General features: G+C 38.8%; 1 protein-coding gene across 3 annotated transcripts in view; it reads right to left on the bottom strand.

The window, feature by feature from the left end:
- Nucleotides 1-12151, bottom strand: part of LOC134224202 (tyrosine-protein kinase Shark) — a 52986-nt gene that overhangs the window by 20756 nt on the left and 20079 nt on the right. Inside the window, exons 1-3 of one of the 3 annotated variants that reach the window (XM_062703495.1) lie at nucleotides 10906-11096; nucleotides 10423-10519; nucleotides 9588-10072 (exon numbers count right to left, since the gene is read on the bottom strand). In XM_062703495.1, coding sequence (XP_062559479.1) covers nucleotides 9588-10072; nucleotides 10423-10498 — 561 coding nt within the window. In that variant the 5' untranslated portion in view covers nucleotides 10499-10519; nucleotides 10906-11096. Of the gene's footprint in view, nucleotides 1-9587; nucleotides 10073-10422; nucleotides 10520-10602; nucleotides 10626-10905; nucleotides 11097-12151 lie in introns of those variants that run through there. The other 2 variants (XM_062703496.1, XM_062703494.1) reach the window with 2 other exon arrangements.

Below are 12151 nucleotides of genomic sequence, written 5' to 3'. Positions count from 1 at the left end.
CTTGCGGAAGGGAAGAGAAGATGTTATCATTGGCGATAGATTGGGTTGATGGTACAGCGGCTGGGGCGATCTTCTTTAGCATTTCTGCGTAAGTTCGCCTCGATCGCTGTTGGAGAGAGCGGAGTTGATTTCTTCCCCGCTCTATGTACCGCGGGCATGCAGAGATATTATGCGGAGAATCGCCACAGCAAGTGCATTTGGGTTCCTTGCTGCAGGGACCCTCGACATGTTGTTCGCCACATTTGTTGCAGCGTGGCTTATTACAGCAGTACGTTTCGGTGTGCCCAATTTGTTGGCACCTATTGCAGTGCATGACCGTCGGCACATAGAGACGGACAGGTAAACGAAGTTTTCCCATTAGTAAGAAGTCAGGCAGTGCTGATCCAGAAAAGGTCACTCGAAAAGAATCAGATGGTTTTTCGTGCCATCTGCTGACACAAAGTTCATTTGCCTGACATCAAGGATCTGGACTGCTGGAACCGCTCGGTTTTTAAATCCACCAGTGCCAGCCTTGATGTCATCGCTTGTTAGAAACGGTTCGGTGACCACTCCTGCAACCTCAACTTCGTGACTTAAAATGTAAACATGATATTCCATGCGAAAGAGCTCACAGGCAGCAATCTTGTTCGCCTGTTCGCGATCACTTACAGTGATGCGAAGCTTATTGCGGCTCGGTGAGTTAACTTCTTCAATGCTCCGAAACGACTTTGCCAGATCTTTTTCGATTTGTAATTTATTTAGCGGTTTGCCTTTGGGCCGAAAGAAAACCAGAAAAGGACCCTTAGATCCGGGTGGATAAGCCTTTAGGCGGGGGTGCGCCGGGGTGGGGTAGCCAGAAGAAGGACCATGATGTTGGTATGCACCAACAGACTGAGTTGGGTTAGTATCCATTCGCTCTGAGGATTCTAACGTAGGAGTGGCAGATGACTTACTTTCCATTGGTGCCGTATTGATAGAATCTTTGGCCTCCGGCACAGTAAAAAGTGTTCCAATCAAGTTTTCATATGACGGAGAAGGTATCTCGTCGTCGGAAATCTCAAATTCTGAGCCCCCGCCTTTATCATTAATTTCCATTCAGCTTGTGGATTCAGGACCGCAAACGATTAGAATCGTAGCGATATTATTTGAAAAATGCAACAGAGACAGAAACCAAAAAAAAAAACGCAAAAAAAAAAGAAAACGAAAAAAAAAAAATAATAATAATAAAAAAAAAGTTCAAAGACCAAATTAGCCTATTACTTGGTTTTACTTATATACTAAAAATGAAAGGCGTTTTATCAAATACTTAGTGAAAAAAAAACAAAAAAAAAGATAATAAGAGAGGTGTGATAATGGGATGATAATTTTTAACTGGAACGGGAATAATAACAGTGGAATGAAAAAACTATATATTTACAAAACTAGCTGGACAAAGTGGGAATGAAAACTGTAGTGTTGAGAACCACTGCTAGCAATAAAGACCAACCTAGCTTCAGACAACAGCAGATATAGCGGAATAAAAAAACAAATTTATACCTAGCCGTGCAGCCTTCACTGCGTACCTTCTGTTGTGTGGATGCTGCTGTTTCTCAGTCCGTTTTATCCCACATCAACAGCTACTGTACTGCGGCTGGCTGATCGCATTGGTTTCTGCTTGGCTATAGCTGTAGAGTGATGCGCTTGTGTAGGGGCCGGTCGACACGAGATGAATGTGGTGATTGGCTTCTCCCTACCGATGGATCCGATTTATTGATGGCGATCGGATTTTCTGGTCTTCGACACCAATGCCGGAGGTCTCGGCCAGGACACGATGCTTCCCCGGACCAGAAGAAGACGCTCTTGCCAACTTGGCAAAGAAAAACCGTGGGTAAAAACTCTTATCAGGAGAAAAACTCACGGAAAAAATTGCACGTCGCGAAAACAAACCGACTGCTTTGAGCGTACAACTGGGAATGAACCCAGTCACCTTCAGCATGGTCTTGCTTTGTAGCAGCGCATCTTACCACATGGCTAAGGAAGGTCCTCTTAAAGTTTAAAAGTACTTAATTGAACCATTGCCAATGACAACAAAATCTCAGTTATCATGTTGTAAAATCTTCTTCTTCTTCTTCAACGGCTCTACATTCCAACTGGAACTTGGCCTGCAACTTAGTATTCTATTAGCATTTCCTCAGTTATTAATTGAAAGCTTTTCTATGTCCGCCATTGCATGATTATGTATCTTGTGTGGCAAGTACATTGGATACACTATGCCCAGGGAGTCGAGAATGTTTCCCATCCGAAAACATCCTAGACCGGACCGAGAATCGAACTCGCCGTCTTCAGATTGGCAATCCTACGTCTTTGCTCGCAAGGCTATTGGAGACCCTGTAAAATCTGCTGTAAAATCTTAAATAAACTTCACCAAAATATGATAAACGTACATCCTTGCATATGTGACCAATTTAGACTAACAACAAACAATGTTTTACTAAAAAATAATCCGCATCGGGGGAGTTGATAGTGACTATCAGTGCACAATTGAGATCCATGTGGGAGCAGGCAGTGCGCATCTGTTCCTGTTTCGATGCTGAACATCTCCAGGGCACTAGAGACCCTTGGGCCTTGATTAATTTTTGGTTTCATTTTGAAGCAAGACATTTTTTTTATAATTTGTTACGCAATGCTACAAAATAGTAGTGTTCAACTGGTAAGGGACTTGCACTTCTAGGGATTATGTTCAAATGATGTTTCGCTTGAAAATGTCGTATTTCAGGTTGATTTGTTAATCACTGGCTCTACGGCAATATATGAATTTGCCTAGAGCCAATTTTTACGATTGAAACCATATCCGTTACTGGTTACTATGTCTGAAACTCGATTTGTGCAATTGCACAACATGTTAAAGATTTAGTTTGAAAAATGTATTGGAGGGTAACCACTTCCTTCGGTGGGGTTTGATCCCACGAAACCAGTATGCTAGACAGGTGCTTTTTCTACTAAGCTACGAAGGGCCTCCGGTGTTCTTCGCAGCTCAGAAGGCAGAAGGCTACACCAGGCACGTTGCCGAACTCTCGCTGCGAGTTGCAAGAGAGTTGCTAGAGAGGATCATCCTCAACAGGCTGACCCCGTACTCAGAGGGTACGAACAATTGTGGATACGCTAAAACTCTTTGAATTAAGTACTATGCAACCTTTTGTTTGACAATACAGTGTTGACCCGATTTTGTCACTCCCCGATTTTATCTACCCCCGAATTTATCACGTTTTGGACCCGATTTTATCACGTTTTCGACCCGATTTTGCCACCTCAAAAAATTTTGTCATTCTTTTTATTTTCGTAAATAATTGATTTTCATGAAATAACTTTCATCGCCTGTAGTTTATTACGAACGACTTCTGAGTACCTGGGAAATATTCTGTAAGCAATTTCGACAAGAAATAACGGGTACCGTTCACGCATTTCGCCTTTCCAAGGCATAATATGATTCATATTAGTGGAATGAATACCGTAACAATATAGGACTGATATAGGACTGATCTTCGAAAAATATCGCAACGATAGGCAACTGCGTCCTATAATTGCGATAGTTTGTTTTGATTGTGATAAAAACAAATCAACAAAAGTTAAGCACACTATATTTACTAGACTAGACTACTGCAATGTGAAAAAAAAAAATAACAGTTCAAAATTTTAGAAATCAATTTTGTTTTGATGCGATGCTTAGCCCTTTAACTCCATGATAGGTCGTTTTTTACCCTACATCAATTCTTTTTCGTTGAAAATAGGGGAACTGTTCCGATCTCCATCTCACTGTACATATGTATATCCATCTCACCGCTAAGCAAAGAAATACGGGACCAAATTCGTCGCTTCTTTTTGTCAACATGCGTGCTCATTGTAGAAAAAAATCACAAAAATAATCAAGCCAAATTCCTTTCCATTGCTTTGTTTTTTTATGGGATGGAAATAGGAGCTATGAGATGAAGTGGCAAACCGTTCCCCTACCATTCCTTTGAAAAATTCCCTCGAAAATTTATCCAGTGATTTCTTCTGGAATTCCATCTAATGTTACTCTCAAAAGTTCCATTGAAAATTCTTTTAGAAATTCCGTCCAAAGTAGAGTTTCCATCCCGGGACAAAAAATCGGGATTTAGGAAAATTCGGGATTTCCCGATTCCCGGGATATTATTTTTGAAATCCCGAAAATCCCGGGATACCCGGGACAAAAAATACTGTTTTATTTCCGGTTTGCAAACAGTGTAATTTTTCTTCTCACAAAAGTTATTTGTTTTGAACGCGAAACCCAACTTGATAACTTGGTGATAAACTCATATCATATATTTATACCTCCCATCAGACATGATTTTTTTTTCCAAGTTCGTTTATTTGGTAGGCTCAGGCATGTATACGAAGCCAAGGTTCTTTGTGATGCACAATCGATATCATCTTATTATTAAATTAGTAAGCGAGGAACAGACATGAAAATATCGGAGATAGTTAATAGAACACCTTCACAAAAAATGGAGGGCTACTGACTGATACTTTTTCCAGCAGCTACAGCTCTATATTAATTAAATGACAAGTATTTACAGAACAAGATCAGCTACATCTATTTGGCACCTGCTTCCTACCCATCTCCCGTCTACAGCGAGGTTGTGTACACTAGCTGATATTCGCCTTGCTAATCTCCTCGCGCCGCCCAACATTGAGTCAGTCTTCCTGAGCTTCTTGCCTCCAAAACAATTCTTGATCCAATACATGTCCTTCCAATCGACGTTTGTATAACAAACTTTTTTTTGGTGTATCGCTTCGATCAAAATCAAATCTGGTCAATAGGCTGCAATCAATTTATCCAATTCTCGGCTTCTGTATACCAACCTTAATCGCCCCAAGCAGCACAAGTCAAGCGAATTTAGTTGCTGCAACTTGATTGTGACTGGATCCGGTCATATATAAGTTACTGTGATATATGTGTAACATGTGTGCTGCTCGGGGCGTAATCTATCAACTCCATAATCGTGAAATTATCGAGTTGACTGACGTTAAATTATCGAACGATTACGTTGAACACAATTAACTTTATCGGGGATAACGATAAATTAACGATAAACATCAAGATTAGGAAGTGATATGTTCAAGATTAGGAAAAGCTGCAGCCAAGGCTGCAGATCTTGGCAAAAGTATCAATTAGTAGCCTGACATAGGTAAGAGGATACTCTAGTATTGTGTTTTCTTTGTGAGGGGGTTTCCATATATCCAAAAGGTTATGTGTCCAGTACGATTCTACTGCGCATCTTCCATCTTTCGTCACTAGAGTATTGAATGCAATCCCAGCAACTGTCTAAATCTAATGCGTATTCAAAACAATGCAAACAGTCAAGTCGACTTCAACCGCCAGCGAACCCTTCTTCTCGGACTCGGCGATCATATATTCCGAGAAAAACGTGAATATTATTTGCTTCTTGAAGTCGTTTTTTTTTCGAAAGAATCGATTCAAATTAGAATTGAATTGAGTTCCTATTTGAAATCTGTATTATCTGGCCTTTCCAAAATATGAACTTTACCCTTGAACATTGAATAAAATCGTTTTAAAATAAAAAAATAAGTTTTATAAGAAAACATCGAAAAATCCCGGGATTTCCCGGGATATACGAACAAGTTCATCCCGAATCCCGGGACAACGAAAATGGCCGGGAAATGGAAACTCTAGTCCAAAGCTCCTTTAGAAATTTCTTCGATAATCCTTTTGAAAAGCCTTTTGGATTTTTTTTTCAGAAATTCCAATGAAAATTCTATGAAAAAATTCAATCGAAAAATCCTTTATGAATTCCTCCGGAATATTTTCTAATATTTTTTCCGGAATTCCTCCTGAAATGCTTTTAGGAACCTCTTCAATAATTATTTCAGGTATTTTTTTTGAAGGAAAGTATAAATGAATTTTCAAAGAGTTTTTAAAGTAATTTTGGAAAGAATTTTCAGAGAATGTTATGAAGAAATTTTAAAAGGATTGTTTAAGAAAAAACCGAAGAAATTTTTCATTAAATTAGTGAAGGAATATCTGATATAACTCCTGAATTCCTAGAAAGATATGTTTGAAGGAGAGCTTGAAGAGATTTTTGAAAGAATTCGTGAGGAAATTCCCGAAGCTATTTCTATAAGAATTTCCGACGAAATTTCTAAATACCTTCAGGAAATGTTTCGGCAATTTTTGCAGGAACTTCTTTGAAAAATCATCAAGAAGTTGATTAAATTGAAAAATCAAAACAGAATTAAACATTCACGAAAATTTTTACGCATACACCCAGGTTTTTTTTACACGGTTTGGTTTTAGTCGTTTAAGACCTTCAACGTCAATGAAAAAATGAGTTAACCCCACGAAAAAATTCACAAAAAATCAAAGAAAATTCAGGTGGTATTTAAAAAGCTGTGAAAGTTCGGGTTAACCGAGAAATTAAAGAATTCCAACCGTGTAAAGAAAACTGGGTGTATATTCAAATTTAATAATAAGTATTCAATTTGGGGGATCACGTGCCCCATCGTGCATCAGTTTAACTCCGCTAGTGTTCAAGCCCACAAGAAACAAAATCTATCCTTTTTAAGTGATAAGGCGAGTTGTTTGACAGCTTGTTTGTGGCTAATTGCTCTTTGGCATGCATCATTTAGGATACGTTTGACACATTTCCCATGGGAAAACTGTTCAACGCAACGCAAACGTATGCTATAGGCGGGCTCTTTACATCAAGACGTGTATTTTTGATTGACCCTGATTGACCCAAGCATTCCCTGATAATTTCAGGTTTTCCCAGGTAGTCGAGACCCTGAATTTGACCACTTTTTAATTCGAACCCCGTTGGTTTGAACATCGTAATGAGAAAAGAAAAATGAAACATCCTGAATCGGACCGCAGAATCAAAACAAAAAAGCAGCCAGAAATCGGTTTATCTGATGCTCATAGAGTAACCAGAAGTTCAAATTTAAAACAAAATGAGGTTCCGTTCGAATTATCGGGGGTCCACGGTATAGCCAATAATACCACTACTACATTATTGTTAACAGTCCCTCGTAATAACGTGAATATAATGCTCACTTAGGCCATAATTAATATTGGCTGTTTTGCCCCACTTTCCCCTATGTTAAACAAAATTGATAGTTGTAATATGAAAAACAACCGTAGTTTTGCCTTGATCGATTGGGAACCAGTAGGATTACCGAGAAATCGGTAGGTCTGGCCATTCCGGGACAAACTCAACTTGCAACAAGCGTTTGTCCCAAACTTCAATAGAACAAATGATTGTTTGCCGTACAATTGGGAAAGTCGTCAGTTTATGACGCTGTTCTCGGTTAAAAATGTATTGGTTGTCATGATATCAGTTTAGCTTTTGAAATATACTTATGATCGCAATTTGAAAAGCTCACAACAAATACCTCATTAGAATTATTGCAGATAAAATTGAACGCAACATTGTGCTTATCTTCTGCAGATAGGAAACAAAAGCATTATCGCTAGTCTCTTTTGTTGCTCAGTGACAATTAGGCGGGAACAAATTTTATTATCTTCTTCCGTCTCCACTCCACCCCCTTAAAATCTCGTGACCAATTTAAAAAAACAAAAACAATTGATTTTTTCCAGAAAATTCTTCAAGAAAAATGATTAAATTTTCGATTTCATCAATTTGTATGCCTTTATTATTTTTATTTCCCACCCCTTCATTATCGAATGACCAATGGGACAAAAAAAGAAATTTATATTTGTTCCGGCCTTACACTGCTTGTGTAGAATGCTACATTTTCATCAATCTTCCAAAGACTTTCTAAAAAATTACAAGTAGGGCATCTAATCAGGTTTTCTATTAAATCTTCCCAAAAGTGAGCTATGGATTATAATTCTTCAGATGACGCATGTGGTGGGAATCATTCTGTGTTAAAGTGGTTTCATGGGTTATTGAATTTCAGACAATGTAATTTGTTATATAGGTAAACATCTTTCAACATGCTCTTCAATGTCTCTATGGTGATTAAGTTATGCAGAGTGGTTCATCGGCATTGTTTTGCTTCGGGATCATGTAATCCTGTGCTGGTAGGATTGTACGAACAGGGAACCCATCTAGTACCGTAGATGGAATAGAGTTGTGTAAATTTGGAAATTACATTCAAGGTTCGTTCTATCCTATACGGTTTCTTCAATGATCAACGTGCTACCGGTCTGGATCGAAGCTATGGGAGGTGAACTATAATACGAATGAGTTTATTGAATGCAGAGCCTTTTAATAGTCAGTCAGTTCTACTTTTCAGGTTCTACTTAGCCTACTGTGTTGTGTTATAACTGTATTCTGCCAAAGGCGGTAATCAGCTGATAAAAATTTTCAAACACGAAATAACAACTGCTTAATTTCTTTAGAGTTATATAAACTTATTAAAATTGTCCTATACTTGTAGGTAGGTAGGATGAGTTGTGAACTGGGGTGCATGATTATTTTCTGCTAAATCGTTGTAACTGTAACAACGTGGACCACATTTAGGAAAAAAATATCGAAAGGCCCAACTATGCTGTTACAAAGACAAACTTAATCATAAATCAGGGACCATGTTACAAACCATGCACTGAGTCAAAAACATATATTTTGCATATATTAACAAACATTCGGTAAAAAATGGGACTTGAAGCCGAAGATGGATTTACTCAGCTATTGTAAGACCCTGAATTACCTACTTAAGCTTTATTGGTATGGTGGCCAAAAAGAAAAGCAATTATTGTACAGAAAAAGTTGTGTCAACTACTGTTTCAATGGGAAGTACTCCATCAAAGGCGTTGGATTCCTCTCCTTCTGTACTTCTTTTACATCAATTCATACATTTAAAAACGGAACTGAGTGCTCCAGAGAATAAATTCTCCAATAATAAAAAATGAAGACTGGATAAATAAAAATATAAATTTAAACGAATATCATCTTCCAAACTTGGACGTACATGTTCATGATAGCATTAGAGGCGAAAGTATAGAATTGATAGTTCCGTTAGGATACGGCAGGCATGAAGAATGTTTTTTATAGAAGTCGATTTGAAAGCGAGCGGAGGGCAATATTTGTGATGGCACATATCGCACGACCTTCCTTCTGCCAAGCTCCCGTATGAAGGGGGAGGGAAGAATATCAGTGTGGAAGCTGATATATCTCCACTGGCCACACTGATATTCTTCCTCCCCTTCATGCAGCTTGAAAGGAAAGATATCATATCATTGTAAATCGTTTAACTTCACGTAGAAGTAACACACACGAAATCATTAATTTAATAAATTTAAACGTTTATTCCAGGTAATAAATCCCGGGCGTAGTTCTTGAGAAAACGACGGACCAGACCTATGATCAGAATCAATCGTTTTCCCATAAGGGGCCGTACACTAAATACGTAAGCAATTTTTCTGGGTTTTTCAACCCCCCCTCCCCCCATGTAAGATTTTTCCCATACAAATCAATTTTTATTTATATGGAGCGTAAGAAAATGGCTGACCCCCCCTCCCCCCATAAGTGCTTACGTAATAAGTGTACGACCCCTAAGTAAACGGCCCACTCTGCTTCAAGCTAAAATTCAAGCTATTGTGGAATGCTCTAATGTGTGTCTTTACTTACATGCAACGGGGTATTCCCTTGGGTGTCCCTATTATTGATGTTGGCTCCCCCTTCGATCAGCTTCTCCAGAATATTCGCTTCGGCATACAAGCAAGCCAAATGCACTGCCGTTTGCCCGTGCTCGTTTTTGGAGTCAATGTTCTTGTATTTCGTTTTCATCAATTCGGACACCACTGTAAAGTTGCTGTTCTCCGTTGCTCTATGGAGCAAGTTTTCCTTCCCGTGGCTCCTGACATCGTGTGGTGGTGGTCCACTTTGGCATATAGTTTGTAGTCGTGTGACCAGCCCATTGGAAGATTCCCGATAGTGCTCGATTAGCGAGTCCAAGCCATGGATAGGCATGTGGTCGTCTATTGAGAAAAAGGCATCATCACCGTGCCGACGGATTTGGTAGTGAACGACTTCGTCGTGGAATAGTACCGACAGGACAAAGTCCCCCTCGGATGAGGTACTTTCTCGCACCATAAACACGCCATCGCCGCCTTCTGCAAGACAAGAAAAAACAATCAGACTTAACTATGTCATAGTGTAGCGTAAAACTAAGCAATTTTTTTTTATGATTATTGAGGTTGCTAGCAAAACAAGTGGAATTCGCTGAGTGTAGAAGATTATTGAACCCGTTAAGTTTCACTAGATATCTGATTTGTTGCAATACAACACAACATGTGCATAATCAATATTCTTACTGATTATAAAAGAAATTCTTATTTGCAAACGTTATACTTAACGAACTTACTTCTACTTAAAATTGTAAATTGGATAATTTCTTGTTTGAACTTTCTACCAATTTGCTTCGATAATACAATGATAGGTAGGTAGAGGTGTGTGCATTTACCTTGTCTGAGTATTTCCTCTGCTCGTTCACGTGAAATCTTCCCATGGAACCAGCAAAGGTTCTCCTCCCGGTTCATTCTGATGATATACGACTTAGTCTGAAATATTTGGAACAAAGCGAAAGAAAATATCGTGATCAGCAATGAAGCATTCGCAGATACTGTAAGATGCGATCTTCAACTTCAACTAATCGCCATCATCCGAAGGTCAATGCTACTACACACAACACATACGCGAATCGATGACGACGGTTGTACTACACTCTAATCAACTCTAGATTTTTTGATTTTGACATCAGTTTTCGGTCTACCACGAATCCACGTTCCACCCACTGGAATCGTTAAATTCCTGGCTAGGTTATTTATAGCATCTGATATGATGCACATACAAAACGAATATATTATAAACCTATATCTCACATATTCCATTATTTTATCAATTAGCCTTTTTGTTTGCTCGGAAATGTGAAAAAAGATATGCTTACCAGAGTTCAATCTAAAAAAATCGATTTCTTTATACAAAACACTTTTCCATCAGCAAACGCAATTTACTTGCAGCACTAATTTAGATTTCTAAATATTTGAACAAAAACTAAAATAAAATAATATAAAATATTTAAAAAAGAAAGCTCTTCTATCACTTGACAACACAACAGATGTATGGTTACAATGAAATGAAACTACACTCTTTCATTATACGTAGTATAGTTTCCATTCGACCAGTCTTGGAGTGGCACCCGTCCTGCTTTCTCTTATCGATGTTGTCAAGAATCATACTGGGGGTAAACGAGGCAACTATATAAATATTTGGCATCACTCTACGAAGGCGATACGGGTCCCGCATACATGCTCGTGTACCTGCTGATGATGACATTCTTCGAATGGCACACAAAAGGAAAAAAGTATGAATGAATCCCTTGTGGTGTATTGTCGAATACTGTTAGTTGTGGTTACACAGTAGAATAAAACTTTTGTACATATATTAAAAAATTTAAATTTATTGAGAAATTGCCATTAAATATTTGAATAGTGCGGATGATGTAATATGGTTCTTCAAAAATAACTTTCTTCTTCTTCAGTGGCTCTACATTCCAACTGGAACATGGCCTGCTTTTCAACTTGGTATTCTATTAGCATTTCCTCAGTTATTAATTGAAAGCCCGCCATTGCATGAGTATGTATCTTGTGTGGCAAGTACAATGAATACACTATGCCCAGTGAGTCGAGATCGAGAATGTTTCCAACCCGAAAACATGCTAGACCAGACCGAGAATCGAACTCGCCAGCTCCGGATTGGCAATCCTACGCCTTTGCACGCAAGGCTACTGGAGACCCAAATAACTTCATATTATTATTATTATTCATGTTTGTTTTCAAGAATAAAATAAGGGGCTGTCCACATACCACGTGGAAAGGTTTTGGTCAGTTTCAGATACCCCCCTCCCCCAGCGTAGACATTTGCTCATATAAATTATCAATAATTTGTATGGACCGTGGACATTCGCCACACCCCCCTCCTAAACTGTCCACGTGGTATATGGACAGCCACTTATTAAAATTTCAAGAATAGCTAGGACTTTTTTGCCTTTCGCGTATACTGCCGTGCCAGGCATAGTTGTCCCATGTCGTTTTTTACCATGCCCTTCCTTCCAACTGTGCTGCCGGTGTCGCATTTGATAAGATAAGTTATCTCTCTATTAGACACCATGGCTAAACTTGCCAGCAATGCTT

Source organism: Armigeres subalbatus, chromosome 3 (assembly GCF_024139115.2).
Source record: "Armigeres subalbatus isolate Guangzhou_Male chromosome 3, GZ_Asu_2, whole genome shotgun sequence".
Lineage (NCBI taxonomy): Eukaryota > Metazoa > Arthropoda > Insecta > Diptera > Culicidae > Armigeres > Armigeres subalbatus.
This window is presented reverse-complemented; position numbering and strand designations above follow the sequence as displayed.